This window comes from Eretmochelys imbricata, chromosome 6, assembly GCF_965152235.1.
Source record: "Eretmochelys imbricata isolate rEreImb1 chromosome 6, rEreImb1.hap1, whole genome shotgun sequence".
NCBI lineage: Eukaryota > Metazoa > Chordata > Testudines > Cheloniidae > Eretmochelys > Eretmochelys imbricata.
In genome coordinates, this window is record NC_135577.1 from 61,193,684 (window position 1) to 61,220,648 (window position 26,965).

Consider the following 26,965-nt stretch of genomic DNA (forward strand, 5'->3'; position numbering starts at 1 on the left):
CGTTGCGCGCTTGCGAAGCGGCTTTTTGGCAGCCAGAGGTTCCCTGTCCCGCAGGCGCCGGACTTCGGTGGGGCGGGAACCCGGCTGTAGCCTCGCCCCGCCGGGGCCGCGCCGCCCGGGCCAGGCTTCCTCCGGGGCAGACGGGACCGTGCCTTGCTCCGGGCGCCCTTTCAGCGTCCCTGGGGGGGGGCGGCCGCCCGGCTGCCGGGGACGCGCTGCCGCCCGCCCAGCCGCTCCCCGCCCCCGGCGCGGGTAAGATGGCGGCCGCGGCTCAGGCGCTGAGCGGCTCGGGGCTGCTTCTGGCCGCTGCCGCCCTCGCCCTCCTGGCCGTGGCCATCGGCACCGACTCCTGGTACCAGACGGACGCGCGGCGGCACCGCGAGCGCTGCCGGGGCTTCGGCCACAAGCGCAGCGACCCGCCCGGCTCCATGTCGGCGCCCAGCCCGCACCTGCCGCTCCGCGCCCGCCCCCCGCGGGCCCTGCTGCCCGGCCACCCCCCGGCCTCGGCCCCGGCCCCGGCCGCCGCCGCCCTGGACTCGCACTGCGGCCGCCGCTTCAACTCCACCGTGTCCGGGCTCTGGAGGCGCTGCCACCGCAGGGGATACGAGCCAGACAGCGAGGAGCTCATCCGGAAAGGTGCGGGGCTGCGAGCTGGGGGCGGAGTGAGGGGGCCGCTCGGGGAAGGCCGGTCGGAGGGGGCCTGACAAGCGGGTCCGGTGGGGGGGCAGTCCGGGGTGCTGGGGGGGGTCGCGGGGGGGCCCGAGACGGGGGTTCGGGGGGGGCGGAGTGGGGGGCAGCTGGGGGCTCTGTCCAGTTGGGAGGAGCCCGCGCTGCCCTTTCCCTGGGCTGCCCCCTGTGGGTAACCGGGTCCCCTGTGGCTGAGCTGAGCATCTCCGGAGGCTGGAGCAGCCGCTGTCCGCGGTGCTGAGCCCTCCTCGCTCCTCGTTGAGCCCCAGGGAGCTGGCGCCGACCGGCCGAAAAGAGCCGTTGGGAAGGGCTGCGGGACTCTGTCGCCCACCCGGCGACCGGGTCTCCGCTGCCTGCTGGGCCGAGGGCAGAGCCCCGGCGGGGGGGCTGGGGCCGGGGCCGGTTCTGCCCCCTCAGCCTCCCACCTGGCTGCACCAGCTTCTGGTGTGGGGGTGGCAGCAGCGCCCAGCTGCTCTGGGTCCGTCTCTTGGGGGGGGGGGGGCAGGGAAGCAATGCCACTGCCTGGTGGATAGTGTAGCTCAGGCAGCCAAGGAATTGCAAGGGGATTTGACACCTTCCCTTGAAACTGGAAGGGAGCACTGGTGGCTCCAGGGGACGGAGCTCACAGCCCTGGCCAGGAGTCTGTGGGTGACTGTGGCTTTTCACAGCCAGGTAGTCTTAAAAGGTTGTTATATGTATGTTGGAAGACCGGGTGGCAGATGCCTACCCCATGTAGCACTGCTACAGCTGTGCTGTTGTCTTGGCCAGGCCTGGGTCTGATCAGGGTGCTTCCCTCCTTGTCATTGAAAACATTTAGGCAGCCCAATTTGGTCTGCAGGGCTTTTCCCAGTCTATTTTATAAAGTCCCCATCACTGGAACTAGTGCCATTGTCCCGAGGAGACCCTTCCATATATCCCCTGAAGGGATTTTTCCTGCCTCATAACAAACCTATGAATTTGCTTCATTGGGTCAGTATCTTTTTGGCAGGTAATGGCCAAGAAAAAGGTGAAATATTCCAGGCATGGTCTTACCTGAGCTGTAGAGAAAGGGGCTAGCCCCTCCTATTACATCATGTGAAACTTCCATGTATTTTAATAGGTATGTGCCCTCTCCCACTGCATGATCATCCCTCTGTTATGCCCCAATCTCTATGGTGGGGATAGAACTTTGATCCTGCTCCACCCGCACAGGCCCCTGCTACGTGAGTTAAGATTATCCTTTAACAGGGCATATGACACACAGTTGAGCAATTGTTTGAACATTATAGTATTTTATTCTGATAGTGCAAACAGTGTGCTGTCTGACTTAGACAGGTATGAAGACAGCCCCTGTCCCAATGTGCTTACAATCCAGATAGACAACCTACAGAGAGTAGTTACGAGGTGGGATACAACAAAAATTCTGTTCTAAAGAGCATGATTTACTGACCCAAGAGAGATTTATTAACATGGATGAGTGAGGGGTGGGAGGAGAAGCTCTTTGACTTAGGCACAAAATGAAAATAAATAGCAAAAACCAAATGTTCCAGTAGTTTTTGATTGTGTCCTCCAGCTGTGGTTCAAGTCCCCATAGCCCCTGTACAACAGAAGATGGAATGACTCACTGTGGAGCTGGATTTCATCTCTGAATCCTCTCTTATGTGCAGCTGTGGCTCTTGTTCCTAGAAATGCCATTACAATATAAATTAGCTTCTTTCTCCATTTAATCTACCAGGATCCATTTTCATTTATATTTCCATGTTGATTTCATTCCACTAAAAGGCAGTTCATTAGTTTCATTTTATTAATTGACCTTGCCATTTTAAAATGTCTACCTCTGTTTCTGCTTCCTATTGAACCATTCTGCTTCTACTGAAATTACTAGCATTTCCCTCCCTCAAAGTCCCCCCCACATTACTTCAAGTCTCACTGTATTGTTCTTTTTTTAAACCTTGCCAAGAGTCCATTCCCATCAGCCAGAAAAGTGCAGGGGTTTTTTGGCACAGGAGTGGTGGTTCTCTGTCTAGTGCTTGATCCACTCACCTCTTTACTCATGGAAGTAAAGTCATTCACATCTGTTAGTATTGCAGGATCATGGATTTAAATGGATCTGGCTCTTTTCTCACTGTTTCCTCCTCATTCCCTGCCTTGCTCACAGCCTCTCCCCACCCAACTTTCCTGTGGCTACAGTTTGTAACCAGCCTCTTCAAGTCAGTGGGGAGATGACTTTTCATTGTGCTCTTTGGTCAAGGACATTATTATGTTTGGGGAACTATAGGCAAACATTTTCCCTTGTTAGGATCTGCAGGTTGTTACAATTTATCATTGCAAGGCTCTCTTTCTTCTTGCTTTGCAACGAACCCAAATCTGAAACCTTAATGGGGACTACTAATTGATTCATGGAAAAAGAAGAAATTTCAGAGGCCCGCAGTGACAGAGGAATAAATGACCTTCTAAGATTTCAATAGAGATTTTCTAAAAAAATTATTAAGGAAGCAGTCTAGGAAGGGGGAAATCCATTGTTTCAATTCCTTATGGGCCTTTCTCAAGGCTTGAATAAACTAAGTTGACCCTGCCTTTATGTAATTATTTACCTATTACTACTAAACAAAAACTGATAACAGAAATAGTGTCTGGTAATTTGGATGTAGTAACTTGCATTATTACATGGTAATATGATTTTTATAGAGACTTTCAAGCATCTCAACCTTTACAGATGAAAATTTCAGAACGTAAATGTACAATAAGGTAGAGAAGCTGAAAAATATCATGAGCAAAATTTAGCTGAGGAAATATTTAAACATAAGAGGGAATTATAATGGGGGATTGTTTTAAAATGCTTTTATTAAATGCCCCAAAACCCCACACTTTTTCAATCATGAAAAGATTTCTTGGATAAAAAAATTTCTGAGTAAGAGGGGAGGTGAAAGAAGCAATATAAAATAAAACAAATGGAGAACCTGATGGCAATGAGTGCCATCAGGAAATTGAGATAACTTCTCTTATCAGCTAAAGGGATCAGTGGAAAAAACCCTTATGGATAGCAGACTTAAAAGACACTAAGAAGTTACTTAAATATAATCTGGAACAAAAAAATCCTAGCAGTGGTATACGACCATGTAAAAAGGACTGGGGCCTATTTTATAGCACCTTCCTTCTACCAGACCAGGCTTTGATCTTGCTGAACCAGCTCACTTCCTTAGTTAGTTCTGTCTGAGCTCTCTCAAGGAATCCAGGGAAGCAATATTCATGAGTTAGTTTTATTTTAAGCCTTCTTACCAAACAAATCAAAACTTTGCAGACTCTTTCCTCAAAGTCTGTGCAGGCTAACTGGTTGCTTCCCCAACTCTGACCCTCATGCTAGTAACTTCAGTAATTAAGATGTCTTGGCACTTGCCTCAGCAATAATGGACTCCACACAGTCTCCCTTCTGTCTATTTGGTCTCTGGAGCAATAGCTCTCTGCATTAGCCCCTGTGGCAGTGCACTGGGAGCACACACCCTGTGGTCCCTTAGCTTTCTGGAAGATATTGCAGTTCTTTGCTCCATGTCCTACTCTTTTTCATGTGCAACAGGCAGGGCTAGTTAACCAGTTAGTTAGCTAGCTAGCTAGGTGCAGGCCTCTGACCCCAAAGGAATGGTACCCCTTATACTTTCACAGTCCCATATGAGAAAAGGAAGGTAAAATTATCAATCATCATACAGAAAAGGCAGTAGTAGAAAATAAATATTTTTTTTCTCTGTACTTAGAAATTAGCAGGAAGTTGTAAGTGATATCATAAAGTGATAATGAAATACATACTATCCCATCAGTAACGAGGGAGAATGTTAAATAGCAACTGTTAAAGTTAAAACACTTTAAAATTTGCAGGACTGGATAACTTGCACCCAAGGCTATTAAAGGAATTGGGAGAGGAGCCCTGTGAACAATTAACATTGATTTTTAACAAATCTTGGAACACAGAAGATTCCAGAGGACTGGAAAAGCCAGCATAGCGCCATCATTTTAAAAGGTTAAACAGGATTACCCAGGAACTTTAGGCCAGTTACCAGGACATAAATCTTAATCAAGATTGTGAGAGACTAATATGGGATGCAATCAGTAAAGAATTAAAAAATGGTAGGATGATTAATCCAAATAAACTTGGTTGTATGGAAAATGTGTCTTGTCAAAAACTTTTTATATATATATTTAAATTTTCGATGTTTTAGCCGTGGAATATCAAGCAAGACTAGGGGCTGGTATTTCCTCTGTATACAGTACTGTATTAGTGAATACTGTGTTTACGTCTGGTGTCAACACTTCAAAAAGGATGTTGAAAAACTGGAAGGGGTTCCGAAAAGAACTACAAAAATTATTTGAGATCTGGAAAACATGCTTTATAGTGAGAGACTAAACAAGCTTAATCTATTTAATTTATCCATGAGAGGGTTAAGAGGTGACTTGATCACAGTCTACAATTGTCTTCATGGGTAAGAGATTTGTGATAGTTAATGGCTCTTTATTCTAGCAGAAGGAGGCAGAACGTTATGCAATGGTTGAAAGCTGAAGCTAGAAAACCTGACTAGAAATAAGACACAATTGTTTAACAGTGAGAGCAATTAAACTTTGGAGTAATTTACCTAGGGATGTGGTGGATTCTCTAACACTTGCAGTCTTTAAATCTAGACTGCATATCTTTCTAAAACATATACCATAGCTTGACTAGAAGGTATGGGCTTGATGCAGAAATTATTAGATGAGGTTCTTTGTCCTATGTTATGTAGGTGGTCAGACTAGATTATCATAATGGTCCCTTTTGGCCTTAATATTTATAAACTTCAAATTCACCTTCAGGGAAACACTTCTTGAGATAGTATCTTCTGTTTCCACCCTACATTTTACAAGACTAGAGTAAATTTTAAACCCTAAGAGAGAAAGTAATGAACTTAACATTTTGAAACCAGATGCATATTGGATTTATATTCTAAAAACATTTAAACCATCAGGTTTAAATAAAGAGCTGGTGCATCTTTGTTTTAATTAATGGAGTTTTAACCAATGAGTCCTTAGTTCAGATCCCTTGGGACATAAGTGATCAATAAAGCAAGCTATGCTCTTAAATTTTATATTTATATACTGAGATAAAAATGTAAAATTGCTTCTCATAGATATGTGATGGTACCATTATTCTTTACAGTAGTCTATCTAAAATAGGTTTTACCTTTGACAAACCCTGCCTAACTTAATGTAGGAGGTAAATCATAGAGTTTGTTTTTGGGTCTATATTGCAATATCTGTTTACTAATGTGACACTGATTTTTATAAGATTTGATTAATGTGGATGTTAGTTTTGTATAGAATTTCTAATTGTATAATTGTATTATAGCTAAGGCTACGTTTTAGTCACGGGTATTTTTAGTAAAAGTCACGGACAGGGCACAGGCAGTAAACAAAAATTCCTGGCCTGTGACCTGTCCATGACTTGTACTATATACCCCTGACTAAATCTTGGGTGTTCTGGGGCAAGGGGTGGCCCGCTGCTGCTCTGGGGCAAGGGGCAGATGCACTGGCCACTGGAGAAGTCACGTAGGTCCCAGAAAGTCACAGAATCTGTGACTTTGATGACCTCCATGACAGACTTGCAGCCTATATTATAGATTCCATAAAAACTCACACCAAGAAGCTAGATCTATAACAGGGGTGGCCAAACTGTGGCTTATGAGCTGCATGTGGGTCTTTTATCTTTAAAGTGCAGCTCTTGGAGTCCCCCACGCCATCCCCTTTCTCCACCTACTAGACTGGAGGGGGAAACTTGGGATCTCTGTCTGGTGGTGGGCTAGGGGCTTCTGCCCTGCAGGGAGGGGGGTCTTGAGGACTCAGCCCTATGGGGCACACCTGCTGGGGCTCCGGGCTTTAGCAGGAGCAGGGCTCAAGACCGAGCCTCGGTAGGTGCCATCTGCGGGGTTGAAGCCCTGCCAGGTGTGCCCCGGCTCTTGAGTTTCTGAAGATTGTCATATGCGGCTGAGAGGGTCAGTAACTTTGGCCACTCCTGATCTATAAGATGTACACACTGAAGATTCAACCGTACCCTATAAAGTGTTTAGTATGGTAAATATTAATAATTGGGTAGGTAATCAGTGATTGACGATGATTGGGATTACTTAGTTAATTAGATACCATGATGTGGAGGATGTGGCCTAAGTACTTAATTCAGAGCTGTACAAATCTTTTGTGAATGAGACCTGATCCCATTAAAGTCAATAAGAGTTAGATTGAGTTCTGGGAGTGGACAAGAGGCATCCATACAGCGAAATCCCCCATATTACCTCTCTGAATTAAGTCTTTATTAACAAAATTCAATTCTTGTTTCTCTGTCCTTGTTGATGAGAGCTGTATAAGGACTTAGAGAGGGAGCACACTCTGGAATCTCCCTCTTTAGTGTGGTTTTACAAATCTATGCACTCAGATTCAATTATAAAATAAATTAAAATCAATAGTCTTTTAGCATGTGGGAAATTGAGATCACCTCTCTCCCATCCCCTTCTCAATTTCTAAATATCCCCGGACTTAAGAGGCCCCAGGTACTTGCCTTTTTTTCCTTGTGAAGTCTGTCCCTCCCCCAATACCCAGTGGAGCCTGGTCTGTGCTGAGAGGTTACTGTCCCAATGAATCTCATGAGAGAAGGAAATCATAAGAACATAAGATAAAAATGGCCAGACTGGGTCAGACCAATGGTCCATCTAGCCTGGTATCCTGTCTATGACAGTGGTCAGTGCAAGATGCTTCAGAAGGAATGAACAGAACTGGGTATTTTAGAGTGATCCATCCCGTTATCCAGTCCCAGCAGTTGGAGGTTTTAGGACACCGAGAGCATGGGATTTTATCCCTGACTGCCTTGGCTAATAACCATTGATGGATCTATCCTCCATGAACTTATCTAATTCTTTTTTTAATCCAGTTATACTTTTGGCCTTCAACACCCTACTGCAACAAGTTCCACAGGTTGTCTGTGTTGTGTGAAGAAGTACCTTCTTTTGTTTGTTTTAAACCTGTTGCCTGTTAATTTCATTGGGTGACCCCTGCTTCTTGTGTTCTGTGAAGGGTAAATAACACTTCCCTATTCACTTTCTCCATAGCATTCATGATTTTATAGATCTCTTTATAGATCACATCCCCTTAGTCATCTCTTTTCTAAGATGAACAGTCCCAGTCTTTTTAATCTCTCCTTGTATGGAAGCTGTTTCATACCCTTCATCATTTTGGTTGCCTTTCTCTGCACCTTCTCCAATTCTAAAGATGATCAGAACTGCATGCAGTATTCAAGGTGTAGATGTACCATAGATTTATATAGCAGCTTTATGATATTTTCTGTCTTATTATATATCTCTTTCCTAATGGTTCCTAACATTGTTAGCGTTTTTGATTGCTGCTGCACAATGAGTGAATGTCTTAGAGAACTAGCCACAATGACTCCAAGATCTCTTTCATGAGAGGTAATATCTAATTTAGACCCCATCATTTTTATGTATAGCTGGGAACATGTTTTCCAATTTGCATCACTTTGCACTTACCAGCATTGAACTTTATCTACCATTTTTGTCGCCCAGTCATCCAGTTTAGTGAGATCCCTTTTGTAATGTTTTGCAGTCAGCTTAGGACTTAACTATCTTGAGCAATTTTGTACTGTCTGTGAATTTTGCCATTTCACTGTTCACCTCCTTTTCCAGCTCATTTAGGAATATGTTGAACAGCACTGGTTCTCACTACAGATTCTTGGGGACCCCACTATTTACCTCTCCATTGTGAAAACTGACCATTTATTCCTGTCCTTTTGTTTCTGGTCTTTCAACCAGTTATTGATCAATGAGAGGACCATCCCTATTATCCCATGACAGCTTAGTTTGCTTAAGAGCCTTTGGTGAGGGACCTTGCCAAAGGTTTTCTGAAAGTCCAAGTACATGATATGGTCTGGATTATCTTTGTCCACATGCTTGTTGACCCCTCTCTCAAAGAATTCTAATAGATTGGTGAGGCATGATTTCCCCTTAGAAAGCCACATTGACTCTTCCCCATCATATTATGTTTGTCTGTTCTTTACTATACTTTCAATCAATTTGCCTGGTACTGAAGTACGCTTACCAGCCTGTTATTGCCAGGATTGCCTCAGGAGCCTTTTTTAAAAATCAGTGTCACATCTATCCTCCAGTCATCTGGTTCAGAGGCTGATTTAAGTGATAGGTTACATACCACAGTTAGTAGTTCTGCAATTTCATATTTGAGTTACTTCAGAACTCTGGGGTGAAGATCATCTGGCCTGGTGACTTATTGAATTTATCGACTTGTTCCAAAATCTTCTCTATTGGTACCTCAATTTGGCAGAGTTCCTCAGATTTGTCACCTAAAAGAATGGCTCATGTGTGGGGATCTCCCCTATATCCTCTGCAGTGAAGACTGATGCAAAAAATTCATTTAGTTTCTCTACAATGACCGTATCTTCCTTGTTTAGCACCTCAATTGTCCAGTGGCCCCACTGACTGTTTGGCAGGTTTCCTGATTCTGATGTATTTAAGTTTTGGGGTTTTTTTGTTTTTGCTGTTTTTGTATGCTTATCTTCAAATTCTTTCTTGGTTTGCTTATTATACTTTCACACTTGTCTTGCCGGAATTAATGCTCCTTTCTATTTTCTTCACTAGGATTTGACTCCCAATTTTTACTGGATTCCTTTTTCCCTCTTTTACCCCGCTGTTTAGCCATCATGGCATTTTTTTGGTCCCCTGTTTTATTTATTTGTGGTATAGATATAATTTGAGCCTCTATTATGGTGTTTTTAAACAGTCTCCATGCTGTTTGCAGGCATTTCACTCTTCTGACTGTTCCTTTTTAATTTCTGCTTAACTAGCTTCCTCGTTTTTTGAAGTTAAATGCTATTGTGGTGGGTTTCTTTGGAATTTTTCCTCCTACGAGGATGTTAAATTTTAATTACATTATGGTCACTGTTACCAAGTGGTTCAGCTAATATTCACCTTCTGGACCAGATACTGTGCTTCACATAGGACTAAATCAAGGATTGCCTCTCCCCTTATGGGATTCAGGACAAGCTGCTCCAAGAAGTCATTAATGGTGTCTAAAATTTTTATTTCTACATTCCTTCCAGAGGTGGCATATACCCAGTCAATATGAGGATAGTTGAAATCTCCGATTATTACTGAATCTTCTGCTTTTGTAGCTCTCTCTAATCTCCCAGAGCATTTCACAACCACTGTTGCAAGGAGCTGAGCAGGACTGTTCCCTAGTATGCTTTTACAAGTGTTTTGTTCACTCCCAAGCAATGGGGCTACCTTCTCCTTCAGTGACTATGCCACACTCACCCCCTCCCCTTTTAATCGCAGGTCACACTTTGTGCGCTCATCCCAAAACTCACTCACAGTCACAGTCCCTTTTTTGGTTACACTTGTTCTGTTGCTGTCCTATTCATTTGCTGGCTTGAGTTAGAGGGTTAATTTCGAACTAAGACCATCATGTGTCTGCCATGCTAGACTGGCAAACTCTGCTTCTTAGGACAACAGAGGGAAGGAGGCACTTCCTAAAGTCAAGCTAGGTACAGGGATTTCACTTGGACATTGATCTTTCTGTCTCTTTCAGGAGTTATTCAGCGCTGCACTGCTGTGAAGTACCATTACACCTCATCCTCTCTGCCACGCAACTTACCCATCAATATTACCAACATCATCCGGCAGGACGAGTGGCATGCTCTCCGTAAGTAATCCAGACTCTTACCAATGCCATGCACTCTTACTGAGCAGAGTACAAGCATATTCAGAATCTTTCCTATCTAGGTCACTGCCATGACTTCAGTACCAAATGGGGCACTGATGCAGAGATCAGTGAATGGTATCTAGAGCTAAAATGAACCTTAATTAGGGAGGCTGGAGACAAGCAAATTATGTTAATAGAAAGTTAATAGAAAGTGACCCAAGTGTAGAGGACATTTGGAGTGGCTAATGCAGGGGCCATATAAATTGGCAATAATGGTGTAGATCTGCTAGGGTGTGATGGAAGTGTCAGTGCAGTTTATTGAATACCCTCTCAGCGGCTAGGTGTTGGTCAGACTCAACGCTGAAGCACAGATTAGTCCTATTAGGTCAGGGTTATACACTTATTTGATTTGTACAGTGCCTGCCATGCTTTCTCTCTACATCCCAAATGGTGCATGACCTCTCCTCCCAGAAAGCATGCTAATTTTGACTTTTCCACAAGCTCATCCCTGCATCCTCCTGTTCACAGATTCATAGATACTAAGGTCAGAAGGGGCCATTATGATCATCTAGTCTGACCTCCTGCACAATGCAGGCCACAGAATCTCACCCACCGATTCTTGCAAAAAACCTCTCACCTATGTCTGAGCTATTGAAGTCCTCAAATTGTGGTTTAAAGACTTCAAGGAGCAGAGAATCCTCCAGCAAGTGACCTGTGCCCCATGCTACAGAGGAAGGCGAAAAACCTCCAGGGCCTCTTCCAATCTGCCCTTGAGGAAAATTCCTTCCTGACCCCAAATATGGCGATCAGCTAAACCCTGAGCATATGGGCAAGATTCACCAGCCAGATACTACAGAAAATTCTTTCCTGGGTAACTTGGATCCCACCCCAAACCCCTAGCACCTGCCTGGTCACCTGCAACCCATCTGAAAGTGCTCCATTCTCTCTCCTTTCTCACCTACTTCCCCTATTTGTCCTATCCAAGTTCACCTTGCCTTCTGGGGTTCCCTTCCTGGACTCCTGAGGATATGAGCTACTAGGCAACCCAGCTTCCTCTGCTGATTTCTACCCTTTTTTACTTACCAGCACAAACTTAGGTGACTTTTTATGCAATTAATCCAACATGACTGAGATCATGCTGTAACCTCACACATTTGCATGTTCATAGAGGTGCTGCACATGGATGCTGTCACAAAGAACTATGGTTAGAGAGACATACAAGAAAATGCTATAGGGCTTGACAAGTCTGTAGGTGTTGGGCTCAGAACATCAGATTCCTACATTCTGGTCTAAATTTTGAAAAGTGGTTAGTGATTTTTGGTGTGCCCAAGTTGAGACGCATTAAAGGGGCCTGATTTTCAGCAAGTGCTGAGCATCAGTCCTATGAAAATAAAACCTTTATAGAGTGATGCAAGTTGGGCTCCCAAACTCATTATCATTTTTTAAAAGGTAGCTCTCTGATCCAGCAAGATCAGAGACAAGTAGGTGTACTACAGTGCGGAAGAGAGGAGCTGAGCTCTAGATAGCATTACCCAGTGTCCCTGATGCCCCAGTACACAGGGTACACCCCATCCATTTCCCCAGCCCCATTTGAGCTCAGGGAAAAGAGAAACTGCCAGGAGAAGCCAGCCAGAAACTGAGTTGACGGCAGCAGCAGAAAGAAGCAGGGTCCTCCACATGTTGAAGACATCAGTATCTGGATATTTTTTTTTACAGCTTTTACTACGGACGGTCTCTCCCCTGTTTTGATTAGCTGTTTGCTCCAATACTCTTCCTCCTGTTCCCTCAGTCTCTTCACCTCAGCCTCACTACACCTGCTCTCCATACTTTTCCCCATTTCCTTTACCCCCTCCTTTCAGTGTCTCCTTTCTTTTGCTTTGTCTCTCTGTCTAGCTAATCATCTCCCAACAACAACAAATAACCCTAGTGTAACAAAGCAACAAAAAGTTGTGGTTTTAACAGGTTTGCAAACCATCAGAATGTTTACTATGCTGTTATGTTGTATCCCTTCTACCCATCACCCTCTGTCCAATTTGTCTCTTGCACTTCAGGACAGTGTGTAGTTCCCAGCACAAAGGGGCCCTGGTCACAGTGTGCCTAGACACTACTGTAATGCAAACAATTTCTTTCTAAGAGGGTGCAGTAAGGGAAGCCCCTCAGGGATACTAACTTTAGGGACAGTAGACCTAATAATCTCAATGGATTGTGTCTGTTCTCTCTCTCTCCGCTCCCCACAATCCTGTCTTGGTGTCTCCTTTGTTTCTTCCCCTCTTGCTCCTCTCTCTTCTCAGATCTGCGGAGAATGACAGCTGGTTTCATTGGCATGGCAGTCTCCATCATCCTGTTTGGCTGGATCATTGGTATGCTGGGCTGCTGTAAACAGCACGAGCTCATGCAATATGTGGCAGGGCTGCTCTTCCTCATGGGAGGTGAGAGTTTTTCTCTTCATTCTAATATCAAACTTTTGATAGAAAGCATTAGAGCCACATCCCAAGCAGGTAGAAGTACAATCAGCCTCATCAGCAAACTGCACAAAGCCATTTATTAATGCAATAGTTGATGTAACAGAGGTTGAAATTTTAGACACACGTGGCAGGAGATGAGTCAGGGTTCATCTTTGCACCTGTGTCAGTGTAGATCTCACTGTAGGCATGCATGCAAGATCAGAGTCTTCTGAGTAGCGGTGTCCATCAGGGCTGTGCATGTCCCCTGTGCCACCTCGTGCTCCTGCGCGAGGGCACAAAGGGTGGGGCAGTAGTGACCCTCCCTCACTTCCCTCTTGCTGCCCATGGAAGTGAGGCAGAATCTAGTGACTGCTTGACCCACTACACGCTTCAGTCCATCTGGTGAAGAATTATGTCCCTATACTTTCTCTAAAGGACATTTTTTTTTTTTAAATGGCAAATTGATATCTCTATGTACAGCAAGACAAGGGGCTTAGCGCCAAACACCACACCTCATGGCAGAGTCCACTCTGGGTTCGAACCCTACCTATCCTGCAATGGGCTGATCTCCCTCAGGGACGGATACAGACGAGGCCTCTCCTGTCTAGGAGAGCTACCTCCTGAATAAGTGCTTTTTATGCAAGTCCTTCTCTGCCATGACCCACAAGTCCAGGGAAGTGGGACTCAAGCTACATTTGCTTGAGCAGTCCATTTGGGTCACTCTAGTTGTAACAGTCACCTCTGGGTCCAGAGTGAGGATGGATAAGCCAGCGTTGACCAGTGCTCATTTAAGGACTTAATGCTTCGGGCTGGGGCAGTGGAAAGTAGAGAACGCTGGCAGAGTCGGCGCTGAACACTTCAGTGTCAAGTAAGACCTCAGCATGGGCACCGCAACTGCAACAGTCCTGGCATTGATTAAATCAGCATGAACAACTCCAGCTCCCATACCAACTGCCCTGACTCAGGCAGCACAGCCAGCCCGTGCCCACTCATAAATAGCATACCAACTTGTGTAGTTGGTCTGAGCATCCGTGTAACTCTGACTGAGGGGAGATCCCGGATGGAAGACAAGGGAATACCACTTCAAGGACAAAACTCCTAATCAATCATGCAGAACAAGAGTGCAGTGATGCTCAGTTGCAGTGATGCTCAGCTCTGTCATCAGTAAGCGGTTCAGGTATTCTCCGGAGATATCCTTGTCACTCCCAGAGATGTTCCCAATACTGAAGAGATGGCTGGTACCAGCCTTGTACCATTACTGAGCATCACCCTGGAATGAGGTGAGAGATTCCTCCTCCCCATCACTGATGTAATTCTTCTTGCCAGCGTCGAGCAGAAAGTCCTGTCTCCTGTCATCAGAGAACGACCCAAGGAGGCTATCTAGGAGCGCAACCAGCAGGGAGTTGTCAGTAAGACCAATATGGCATGCTATACAGATATTGGCCACATTAGGGCTGGCTGGCCCAATGTGGCCAATATCTGTATGGCATGCCATATTGGTCTTACTGACAACTGTCCTCCCACATGTCAAGGAGCAGATCACCTTCCTGCACTCCATGCTCTCTGGCAGCTTTTTTGGCGGGCCAACCACACTGGTTTGGGGCGGGCCCAACCAGACATGGGCCCAAAGAAAAGGAGACTAGAGGAAAGCCCCCAGCATCCTCCAATGGCAGACAAGGCGGTAACATTATCATTTGCCTCAGCAATAGAAGATTTTAATACCTTCCAGGACTTCCTGTCCTGAATGGTAGAGACCTTGGACATTGAGGTTAAGTTCATGTAAAGAGTCTCACAAGCTCTTTGATATTCTGAGTGCGATGACCCTCGTCAACATCACTCTCCCTATTAATGAAAGGATCCCAGAACTGGCGAAAGAGCTATTGCAGACCCCGGCCACTCTTCCTCCCACCTCCAGGAGTGTGGAGAAAAAGGTATCAGGTGCTGCCAAAAGGTTCTGAGCACTTCTGTGCTCACCCAAACCCAGGTTATTGGTCATCTGCAGTGTAAGAGAAATCAAAGCCTAAGAAGGGCACGCCTAAGAATAAAGACCCACAAAAGGCATCTTCATGAGGTGTTGCTTTGGGTGGTGAATTACCAAGTACAATTACTTCATGTGGGAAAGAATAGCAGGGATAACATGAAAGATCATCAAGGAGGAGCAGATGGTTCATGGGAACATTGCTGCAGGTAGCAATGGATGCCTCTGATACGACTGCAAGACTGATTGCTACAGCCCTCGCTACAAGACAGGTCTGCTGGCTCCAGGCACTGGGCATACCACAAGAAGTACAGGCCATGATAAAGGACCTGCCTTTCGAGGGAATGGCGCTCCTAAACTAGTGGACAGATGAAGTGCTCCACTTCCACAAGGATTCAAAGGCCTTGTTAAGGACCCTGGGATTTACACATCAGCCCCCTACAGAAACTCTTACAAATATGAACTCCACCAATGGCAGGAGAGGTTTTCTTACTTCTAGGGCCAACAGCTGGAATATCAGCTGCAGGGGATGCCCATCTTCCACCTCTTTGGCCAACCCAGCTTCCTCTGAGACAGCAGATTTGATGGGAGGGTTGAGAGACACAACGGTGCTGATCTAAAGTCTGTAACTACTTCAACTATTTTGCTCCATTCCAACAGGCCTGGGTGGTTGTCACAGGTAACAAAAGGCATTAGACAACATTGCCCAAGGCTACCCTGTACGGTTCTATTGACTACATTCAACCTTCCCCATCCGGTGACCTCTCTCATAAGAGCCTGTTAAAACAAAAATGACCTCAAAAATGACCTTGCTTCATCTGGGAACCATAACTGAGATACCTTAGGAATACGGATATTTCTTTATCCTGAAGAAGAGAAGGAGCAGTCCTATCCTAGGCCTGAGACAGATTCAGGATGGTAATATTTTTCTCCATCTCTGCAAGCAACGGACTGGTTCATGGCTCTCAACTTGCAGGATCTGTACTTCCATATCCCCATCCAGCTAGCACACAGGAAGTATCTAAGATTCATGGTGGGGTCAAACTATTACCAGTAGTAGGTGGTGCTGTTTGGACTCTCTGTGGCCTGAAAGTCTTCACAGAATGCCTAACAGTGGTAGCAGCACAGCTCAAAAGAAAAAGCATCCACATCTATCCTTACCTGGACAATTGGCTGATCAGTGGTGGATCTCAGCAGGAATCTGCAGCACAACTGAAGTACATCATCCCTCTCCCTATTCTCTCATCTGGGACCCCTAGGTATGTCTGCATGGCCCACTCCTTTTGGTGTAGAGTACCGACCCTACATGCCCTGCTACCACAGTGCAGTGCAGGCGGTGAGACACTGCTTAGGAAAGTAGAGTAAGGACACGCCTAAACCCTATTGGTACATACCCTACGTGCCCAAGCAGTGCCTCCCTTGTCTATAGTGCTGTTTTTAGCAGTGTAGTGTCCCGCTGCCTTCATGTTCCTGGAGTCTTTCCCCACCACAGCGAAAGGCTCGAGCAGTGAGAAAAGACTCTTTCAGGGGAGGAAACGCTGCAGCAGTTCCCCATTGTTGGAGCCTTTCCCTGCTGCAGGGAGCTGCCAAAGCCTTTCCCCACTTTCTGCCCCCAGCCAGAGCCTTCAACTGGCACGTGTAGCTACACACCGCAGTGTGGATATAGCCTGCTTTTCACGGCTGCGTGTAGCTGCACATAGCCTATACACTGCTGCTAGTGATGTGCAGTGTAGATGTATCCCTGGTGAACTATGAAAAACAGTCTCTCCTCCCATCACAGACGATAGAGTTCGTAGGAGCCCTGATTCCAGTTTGGCGAGAGCATCCCTTCCTGAAGAAAAGTTCATGCCCCAGCAATCACTGGTGCTCAACTGCAACTGTATGAATGTGTCTGGGGCTGCTAGGCCACACTGCTTGGCAGACTTCACCTGCGACTGTTCTACCTTTGTCTCAGGTAGCTGTATTCCCCAACAAAACACCAGATGAACAAGAAGATGATGGTCTTACTGCAGGTTGTCACAGAACTGAGCTGCTGGAAGGAACCTGAAAAATGGGCTTGGAGGCGTTACCATTCTGAAACCCCCCCACCCACACCCCCCTTACTATTTTAATCGCACACACATCAGGTACAGATTGGAAAGCCCACTGGAACATCTACAAATGCAAGGAACTCAGTTCCTAGAGAATTAGGAGGCTCTACATCCATGTGCTGGAGTTCACAGTCAGGCTAGCCCACATGGCCTTTCTATCTGTTCTTCAAAAACTCCACAGTGCAGCTCCTAATGGATAACACCTTGTGATGCACTACATAAACAGGTAAGGAGGCATCTGCTTGGCTCCTCGCTGCCTGGAAGTCATCAGGCTCTAGCCATGGAGCCAACAGGGATAACCCTAATGGGTTTTCACCTCCTGAGTGTCGCCACCAACCTCGTGGATTTCTTAAGCAGAGAATCAGTAATCACTTAGGAATAGTTGTTTCATAAATTCCAAGACTAGAAGGGGACCATTGTCATCATCTGGTCTGTCCTCCTGTATAACACAGGAGATAGACCTCTCCCAAACTGATTCCAAGCATGTAGCTTTAATCTTCCTTTAAAATGGTCCATGATGGAGTGTGGTGGAAGTCCCTCATTGATCTGATATTCCTATGTTGCACCTTCACTAAAAACCACAAAATGTGAAAATTGGTAGTTTAGGTCAATAACTAGGGTAAAGGGATTTGAAGCCATGTCAACCAAGGTTTCTGAGAAAAGATGGCCTGGAAAATGAGCTATTTTCCAGGATGCAAAAGTATTCAAACTTTTTTTTCCCCCTGTGAAGTGGCAAAAAAAGAAAGGCAGGAGACATGCAACATAGTTTACTAGCCTACCCTAGCTGAGAGATTGTGCACAGTGCAAAATTTAGTGGAATGAGATGAAGATTTGGCAAGCTCCAGCACGTTTAGCGCATTGCTAAATGTGGCAAAGGCAGAGCACTCTGCTTCATTTACAAAAAAATAAATTCTAGTCTTTTACCTAGCAATGAGATCTTAACATAAAATCTGAACCCAAGAAGGCTGGTCAGTGGAGAGAATGAATGTTGGTTTTTAGCAAAAGGTTCATAAGAGGACATTTTACTTTGTACCTAAGTGAGGGAGAGCAGGGGAAGCTCAAAAGGGCCAGATCTAGGCTACAAGTACTTCCTGAGCTGGGAGGCAGGGAGACTGCCCTAGTTAGAGGAGTCTGGGTATCTGCTCTCCTCTAATCCATTCAGGGAACCGAGAAGGCCACTGTTGGTAGTTGAGTCCAAAACAAACAGTCCCCCTGGAGGCTGAGCGGTCCAAAGCGCTCCACTTCCAAAACAGCAGCACAATGTTCTGGCTTCCCCACATGAAGGTTGGCTGGCGTGAGAAGTGTCACTTTAACTCCTGGCTTTCCAACACTCTGGTTTAAATGACCTATCCAGGACATGCGTGGTGGATATAGCTACAACCTTAAATTTGTTGGTGCATAAATATTCAGCACAAATGTGTGCCAGGTGCTTTAATAGCAAAGGCTGCACCTTTACCAAGCCAAGAAAGGCTTCCCTTAAGCTTTCTCTGGAAATGGGTGAAAGAACAGCTGCAAGTTTACTATGGAGGCCTGCCTAGCTCTATTGAAAGTTTGGTGAGCTGAGAGGGTAAACAGCATGTTTGTAGAAATCTAGCTTCCCATTTCAGCTAAGGTCACTGACAGGAAATGAGTGAAGTTAGCAAAATACAGCAGAGAATGGGAGAAAATTAATCTGAAACAGCTCCTGGACAGTGGGGCATAGTTGAGACACGAGTGTAGGAGTGAGCATTAAGGCCATGTCTACACTAACTGCTGCTGCAATCAATGCAGTGGTGTTGATTTAGGGTGTCTGGTGAAGATCTGCTAAGTCAATAGCAGAGCACTCTCCCATCAACTGTGGTACTCCACCTCCTAGAGGAGTAAGGTAAGTCTGCAGGAGAACATCTCATGTAGACACTGCAGTAAGTTGATCTTAGCTACATCAACCTGAGTTACGTTATTCACATTACTTGAGTTATGTAACTTAGGTTGACTTACCATAGTAGTGTAGACAAGACCTAAGTTAGGCAGGTAAGTGTAATGGTGGGAGGGGAAGCTGACCTGAGCAGCTGGAAAATGAAATGCAGTATAGTGGAGGTGTAGGCTGTGTTTTGGGTGTTTTTAAATCATTTTCTGTATGATTTCACTGTAAAGAATAAAAGCTCATCAAGAGGCTGAGGCTTGGGGGGGGAGGGAGGGAGGGACGGAGGAAGGAAGGAAGGAAACTATGGATACAGCTGCATTGCTTTGCAGGCCTGGTCAAAGGCCTACTATTCTTTTTGCTTTCCTCCTGCAGGTACATGCTGTATCATCTCACTCTGTACCTGTGTGGCTGGGATTAATTTTGAGTTGTCTCGCTATCCTCGCTATGTCTATGGGCTGCCAGAGGATATCAGCCATGGCTACGGCTGGTCCATGTTCTGTGCCTGGGGAGGCCTAGGACTTACTCTTTTGGCTGGATTCCTCTGCACGCTGGCCCCCTCACTCAATGCCTCTCGTACTGCTGTACAGAAACCCAGACAGGAAAATGGAGCTGTGTGACCTTGAAGGGTGCAGGAGAAGAGACTCCAGCAAGCACAGCCTATGTAAAACTGGGTTAACAGCACCATGGACATTTCTGCCCCACTGCTGAGGGTGGTGCACACCTGTGGAACAAACTAGGGATGGTAAAGGTTTTTAGCCAAGTCCTGTGGTTCTCTTGCTACAAAATTTCTGTCAGACTCTGCAACAAGCTGGGGTTGACGTCTCAGTGATTTGCTCATTGATTTAAGAGGAGTTTCTTTTATATACAAGGGATTATCTCCTGTTTAGTTGAAACACTAACTGCAGCTCTTTTGTTCTAGTCCAGTTGTGGAGGATTCTTGTCCATTATAAATGTATAGCTGCAGAGTTTGTGTAATGCTGACCACCCTTCCAGCTGGCTTGGCCTCCAGCAGTTTGGCTCAGCCCTCCATTTTCCAAAAGAGCCTGGAGATCCAAATAATGGTTCAGGCAAAGGGCAATTCATCCATCCTCAGTATTGATAGATCTGCTGCTGGTGGCCACTACTGAACTTGCTTGGAAAGACAGCAGGAGTTAAACAAACCAGCCTTCCCCTTCTTCAGGGACGGGGGGAGTTGGTCCACTGCTCTCCACATCAGGCCCTTCCTGCAGTTGAAGTCAGTCACTTCTTTGCCAGTTAATGCACATGACCCTAGGAGCTACAAGCAACATTCATTCACTGTGGAATTGTTCCACAAGGGGAGAGAGGTGCATTTCTGGGGCAGTGGTTTCAGCTCCTGGGATCAACCTCAAGGACCCAGCCTACCTGCAAGGAAAGAGCTCTCTGTGAAAAGAGTTGATAGCTTTTACTGTTAAGCTTAGAGGGAGACACGCTGCCATGATGAAGATAGAGCAGTAACAGTAGTTTGTTGCAGTATTATCAGAAGATTTATTTTCCCCAGAAAGCTTGGCTTATGCTCCTTTCATACACTGGCCCTAGCTGTCCATGTGGGATATATCAGCTGTGCACAGTTCAGTTGATTCCATGTCCTGTAATCAGCACTAAGGCTAACTCAGGAACATGAGCCAAGCTACATGTAAAGTTTTCTTTCATACATACCTCCTGCTGCTCCCCCACAAGGTGCAGTGGGAGAGGGATGTGTTTCTCTAACACAACTGAGTGGCATGTAAGATAAGCAGTGCTAAAGTCAGTATATTTATAAAGTGTCATTTTTAAATGGAGGCTGTGATTCTCAACTGGCATTAAAGTACTGAAAAACTTGAATGGCTTGATGAGTTATTTTGCAGAGCAGTAACTATTCACTCCACTTCAAGCTGTATACAATAGCCATATATTAACAGGTTGAGAAAGGGGTGCAACAGCCACCAAGAGGGAAGGATCCTGGGTGGAACTGGGAGCAAGAAGGTAAGAACATTCTTTTGCAAAGGAGAGGTAAAGAGGCTTGTGGTATGGGACAAGTACATGACCCTAACAAAAGACTGCTAAAGCTAGTGTAGCATTAGACAGGCTCTGCTTAGCCTCCACCGGCTGTAGCAGTGAAAGAATTGTATATGTGTTGAGGACCTTGTTGCCCAATGGTTTATTTGGATTAAATATATTGTCACTCCTACTCCACAGCAAGTGGCTCTAAAACATAAGCAATTACTCCCACCCTAAGATGTAAGACTTCAAAGCCAATTTCACATTCATGGAGGGGATTAATTATTTTCCCTTCAAGCTGTAGCATTATGAACCTTATCTAGCCAAGAATGTTTTTTTTTTTTTAAAGGAGGAAAAAAAAGCTTTATTTTTTTTCCAGCACATATGACCAAACAGTCCAGTCTTAACCATCCTCTGTTTAGTCCAGTCCTCTCGAATTCCAGCCTGTCCAATTCTGCCAAGGCCACAATACCTGATTGCAGTGTAGAGATTAGGCATAGTATTGCAGATTGGCTTTTTTCTTGGCCTGAACCTCCAGGATTCCTTCCATGTAGTCCTCATGGGTGAGCTCTGTGGCTCCACGCCGAAGTGCGATCATCCCCTACCCCAATGAGAGAGAGTAGTTAAGGGACTGAGGGCATGGGCTTGGCACCAGATCAACCTGTCGTAAATTACTCCATCCCACCCCAAGCTTGCCTCTTTTCACCTTCTTAACATCTACTGTGGAAGTTTGAGGGGGCAGGAAACAGGCTGTTAAGTGATACTCACCGCTTCCACACACACAGCCTTGCACTGTGCTCCATTGAAGTCATCTGTACAGCGAGCCAGCTCCTCGTAATTCACATCAGGGCTGCAACAGAGAAAAAATAAACCCATAAAACCCCACACTGCCATTCAACAGCAAGGTGTAGAGTGTCCTTAAATCACCCAGCATCAAGCTCTACACAGGGGAGGGAGCACCTCCAGCCCCAGGCTTAAGGAACAAAGATTTATGGTACACTTTCCATAATGGCCCTCAAGGAGCTGGGCTTCTCCTCTTTCATACCTGACGTTCATCTTGCGTGAATGGATCTGCATAATCCTAGCTCTGGCTTCCTCATTGGGCATCGGGAACTCAATCTTACGATCTAGGCGTCCAGACCGGAGCAGAGCAGGGTCCAGGATATCCACACGGTTGGTTGCAGCAATCACCTACAGAGAAGCAAGAATACCAGCCTAGCAGGATCCACCAGCTCTCTTGTGCCATAAGATCACCTTCCTCGGGAAGGGCTTGCAACCCCCCACTGGGGCTTGATAATACCAGGGCTGCCTCTTGAAGGGAGAGAGTTACCTTGACTTGTGTGTTGGGTTGGAATCCATCAAGTTGGTTCAGAAGCTCCAGCATGGTCCTCTGCACTTCCCGGTCGCCAGCCTTCTCGCTGTCAAATCTGGAGAAGGAATACAGGAAACTGAGTCAACTCTGCTCATGCCTGTAACGCCCCCAGGTGCCCTCATACCACCTAGAATACCCCAACACCAGCCTCCCTCCCTCTCTTTCATGTTTTGGTCTTCCAAAATGTACATGGGCATCATTTGGGTCTCACTGGGCCCAAACCATTTGCATTCAAGCCAGAAATTAATTAATTTGGTTAATATGGTCTATGCCAGCATGGTAGGTGTTAATAGCATTAGTAGGTGCCCGCTAACAGTGTTGGCAGTATTGATTTGCCCTGAGGTAGAACCACTGTTTAATGGTAATAAAAAGGAGCCTTATCCTTGTGGCTCTCGCTGCCCAGCCCCAATAGCTGTGCAACAGACTGAGCTGGCAGGAAGGATCAAATTATTCATAAAGGAAACAAATATGCTTTTGAAATGACCCCACCCATTAGATTGGGTTTACTGCACCCAGGTAGAGCCACATCCTAAAACTCCCCACCTACCCCATGATCCTGGGAGTTCACTCCAGTTCTTACAGCATGGCCTGCAGCTCTCACCTCTTGGTGCCAATGGCATCCAGCTCATCAATGAAGATGATAGAAGGAGCTTTCTCCTTGGCCAGTGCAAAGGCATCTCGCACCAGCTTGGCTCCATCTCCAATGAACATCTGTACCAACTGTGGGCCAGCCAGCTTCAGGAATGTTGCCTGGAGGGTAGAGAACAAGTCAGTTACACAGCTCCTTCGCCCACATTGCACCAACTCTCTGCTCCCTTCACAGCACAGGTTGGAGCCTATCACGCCTTACCCTAGAGCAGGGGTTCCCAAACTGTGGCACGAGGCATTTCTGGGGAGCATGCGGGAGAAATTGCATAACGGTGGATTTTATTTTATTTATTGCATTTTCATAATAGGCTACTCAGCTGAAGCTTTAAAACTCTGTGGGAATTTGTTACCTAAAATACAGTAGCTAATTTACTTCAAGATGTACCAATGAGAATACAGATCCACAGAGATGCTGACATCTAGCCTCCTCACCTCCAATCACCGGACAGTGCAGGTTCAGTTGCCCAGCAACTGTCCAGACTAACTGAGCTCATAACTTGGTCAGGGTTTTTTCCTGATGGTATATGTCACACTATATCTGTACTTGAGAGTGAAATATGGACAGATGGCTAAAGACAGGTAATGTTAAGAAGAAAACACAAAGTATCAGTGAGAAGAAGGCTAGGAGTACATTGTCAGCTGGTAGAACTGGAAGGGGGTACGCAATAAGAAAAGTTTGGGAACCTCTGCCCTAGGGGATTCTGTTACTCAGATGACACCCTAGTGGGGCAGGTCTGTGCACTCAATCCCTCTTACCTTTGTCTGGGCAGCACATGCTCTAGCTAAGAGGGTCTTCCCTGTTCCAGGTGGCCCATACATGAGCACTCCTTTGGGGGGCTGGATACCCAGGTTTTCAAACTTCTCCTTATGATTCATTGGCAGGACAATGGCCTCCACCAGCTGCAAGAACAGAAAAACATTAAGAAAAGAAAACTTTTTCCATCAGAGTCTCTACCTCTGCTGCTAATCCAGCCTTTAAGCTAAATCCCTAACCTCCCACGCCGTGGATCTAGACTGCCTCAATTTCAAACTCAAATGCGGGGGGGGGGGGGGGGGGGGGGAGAAATCTACCTGTAGGGATCATGTTATTCACAGACTGGACTCTAAATACTTTTATGACCCCTATTACTCATAGTATCTGAGTGCCTCACAATCTTTAATGTATTTATCCTCACAACACGCCCAAGTGCTATTATCCTGACGATACACATGGGAATCAGAGACACAGAAAGACTAAGTGTCTTGTCCAAGGTCACACAGGAAGTCTGTGGAGGAGCAGAAAATTGAAAGTGGGATTCCCTGACTAACCACTAGACCATCCTTCCTCCGCTTGTCACCTCTTGGATCTGTTTATCCAGCCCACCGATGTCACTGTACTGCTCTGTGGGCCTCTCATCCACCTCCATGGCTTTCACTCGTGAATCATATTCAGTAGGTAGGGTCTCCAGGATCAAGTAAGAATCCTTGTTCACACCCTGCAAACACAAAGGCAATAACTTAGACTGAAGTTTTCGATAAAGGCCCTTTCAGGCAACAACTAAGGAAGATAGTTCACCTACAGATGACTCACCGGGTCAGGATATTATAGAGATAAATAGCTCATGCATCAGGACTCAATAAAAAAAAAAAAAAAAATTAATGATGCAGTTCTGCGACATGACAGGTTCTTAAGGCCTGGATGAGTTAAAAAGACTAGTAAGGCGTCTAGGCTTTAACTTGACATGATAAAGGCAAGGGGTTTATCAAGGTATTCCGGTGCCTAAAAATGCACAGACACACCTAGTGGGATTTACAAAAACAACTAAACAGGTTATGTGCCTAAGTCCCATTGACTTAAATGGGAGTTAGGCATTTAACTGCATATTTAGGCACCTAAATGCCTTTGGAAATCTGGCCCAGTGTGCCTTGTCTACACTACTTTTCAAATGCATTAGTTAACACATGCTAATATCTCACCATTAAATCCTTGTCCAAACAAGGCCTTAGAAAAAATCTGCTTAGATCATTTCTTCATGAGAAAGTAATCCAGCCAAATACCAGATTCCCTGGCTAACACCATGTGATCAATATCTGCCAGTTACATTGCAACCACTCACCACTAGGTCTCCAGGCTTTAGCTTCTCTGCATCAACTAACCCGATCACGGGCAGGAAATATGTCTGTGGGGAAGGAATCAATGTAAGCACAGCAACCAAACAGGGCTGGGCAAACTATGGCCTGGATCCGGGCCCTCGGGACTTTGGATCCGGCCCTCAGGATTGCCACCTCTGTGGTGCCACGCTGCTCTGGGAAGCGGCCACACCATGTCCCTGCAGCCCCTGGGGGTGGAAGAGCAGAGAACTCCACACACTGCTCTTGCCTGTGGGTACCTCCCCCAAAGCTCCCATTGGCCAGGAACAGGTTACCGCGGCCAATGGGAGGTTCGGGGGAGGTACCCACAGGCAAGGGAAACTCCCAGAGCCCTCTGCGCCCCCTCGACTTCCCGGAGCGGAGCAGCGTGGCTGGGGATGAGGACAGCAGCCTGCCCTGGCCCCAGTGCGCGCTGCTGCCACGCCGTAGCTGCTCTAGGTAAGTGGCGCCGGGCCGGAGGCTGAACCCCTCCTGCACCCCAACTCCCTGCCCTGAGCCCCCTGCCGCATCCCACACCCCAAGTCCCTGCCCTGAGCCTCCTCATGCACTGCTCCTCTGCCCCAACCCCTTCCCCTGAGCCCCTTCCTGCACACTGCACCCCCTCCCACACCCCAACCCCCTGCCCTGCAAGCAATTTCCTCACCCAGATGTGGCCCTCGGACCAAAAAGTTTGCCCACCCCTGCCCTACTATCACTCCCCACATCTACACAAGTTCAGGCTCTCACCTGGCGTGTGGAGGTTTTAATCACAGCACACTTGCCCTTCCTCTGGGAATCCAGATCAATATTTGCTCCATCCTCTTCCTGGTCATTGGGGTCAACATCAAGTAGCTGAAGACCAGAAGAAAAGATATCATTAGAAGCAGAATCAGGCCCATCTAACCATCCCACTCCTGGATGACATCTCAAGGCGTCGGATATTGGGTTCCTAGCTCAAAATCACACAAAGCAGTGGAAACTAAACATCCCACTGTCTACCATCATCCACCAATGGTAGGATTATGCCTGTAGTTAAATCCCCTGGGAGAATTTAGAGCTTCCTGAGTAGCAGAGCTCCCTGTCATAGCAACAAGGCAACAGCACAGGGGAAGGCACTGCAAAATCCTGGGGAACAGGAGTGGTGGCTGGTGGTGCTTGGCACCCTCCCCATTCCAGTATAACAAACCAATGCTAGTATCACATAAATTGGTTGAAACAATATTAAAGAATTATGAAACACTGAGAAAGACAGATAGCACAAACTAGCACAACTACTGGAAAAGAAAATTATGCCTCACTAATCTATTAGAATTCTTTAAGCATGTCAAAAAATTACAAATAAAGGAATACCAGATGATATAATTTATTTGGACTCTCAAAAGGCTTTGACAAAGTCACTCACAACAGTCTACTAAGGAAACTAAGTAGTTGGAGTGCAGGTCAAAATACTGTTGTGAATGAGAAAATGGCTAAAGGGACAGAATTGTAGTCTGGAGGAGTCCAAAAATCAGAAGACAAAAACATGAATTTAATCTGTCTTCGGGCATCTGACTCAGTTTTTTAACTGCAAGGGGCTGAAGTAATGGAGAAAACAGAAGAGCAGGAATAAATGATCAGATTCTTCACAGCAAAAAGGTTAACAAGGAATCCACAAAGGTACCGTACAAGGACCAGTTTTATTTAATATTGATCTGGAAATGTAGGTGAGCAGAAAGGTGGCAAAATCCAAAGATAAAATTATAGAAGACTGCAAGGAACTTCAGAAAAACTTAAGGCTAGGTCAATGACATTTCCCTTAGTGTTCACAAAAAATTCACAAAAATTGTACTACCAACTATACACAGTTAAGTGATAACCTCCCTAAAGTGGATGCAGTTATACCAGTATAAAAATACTTATATTATTATAGCTTATTTCCATAAGAGAAGGGGAATAAGGTATATCAGGATATGTCTAACTAGAAAAATAGCAGCATAGTACAGTTGCTACTCCTCAGGGCATTATACGCCAAAAATTTAA

General features: G+C 45.9%; 2 protein-coding genes across 3 annotated transcripts in view; one reads left to right on the forward strand and one right to left on the reverse strand.

The window, feature by feature from the left end:
* Window positions 1-257: 257 nt before the first annotated feature.
* LOC144265736 (transmembrane protein 178B-like) lies at window positions 258-20,342 on the forward strand. The gene is made up of 4 exons (XM_077818668.1): window positions 258-636; window positions 10,291-10,404; window positions 12,696-12,833; window positions 19,192-20,342. Exons 1-4 carry the CDS (start codon window positions 258-260, stop codon window positions 19,434-19,436), a joined length of 876 nt encoding a protein of 291 aa, XP_077674794.1. The 3' UTR covers window positions 19,437-20,342.
* The window catches only part of PSMC3 (proteasome 26S subunit, ATPase 3), a 41,419-nt gene continuing 16,392 nt past the window's right edge, over window positions 1,939-26,965 (reverse strand). Inside the window, exons 4-13 of one of the 2 annotated variants that reach the window (XM_077818666.1) lie at window positions 25,694-25,798; window positions 24,934-24,996; window positions 24,175-24,312; window positions 23,594-23,737; window positions 22,791-22,939; window positions 22,148-22,244; window positions 21,863-22,008; window positions 21,586-21,667; window positions 21,290-21,418; window positions 1,939-2,348 (exon numbers count right to left, since the gene is read on the reverse strand). In XM_077818666.1, the coding sequence (XP_077674792.1) occupies window positions 21,308-21,418; window positions 21,586-21,667; window positions 21,863-22,008; window positions 22,148-22,244; window positions 22,791-22,939; window positions 23,594-23,737; window positions 24,175-24,312; window positions 24,934-24,996; window positions 25,694-25,798 (1,035 nt within the window). In that variant the 3' untranslated portion in view covers window positions 1,939-2,348; window positions 21,290-21,307. Of the gene's footprint in view, window positions 2,349-20,960; window positions 21,419-21,585; window positions 21,668-21,862; window positions 22,009-22,147; window positions 22,245-22,790; window positions 22,940-23,593; window positions 23,738-24,174; window positions 24,313-24,933; window positions 24,997-25,693; window positions 25,799-26,965 lie in introns of those variants that run through there. The other variant, XM_077818665.1, reaches the window with a different exon arrangement.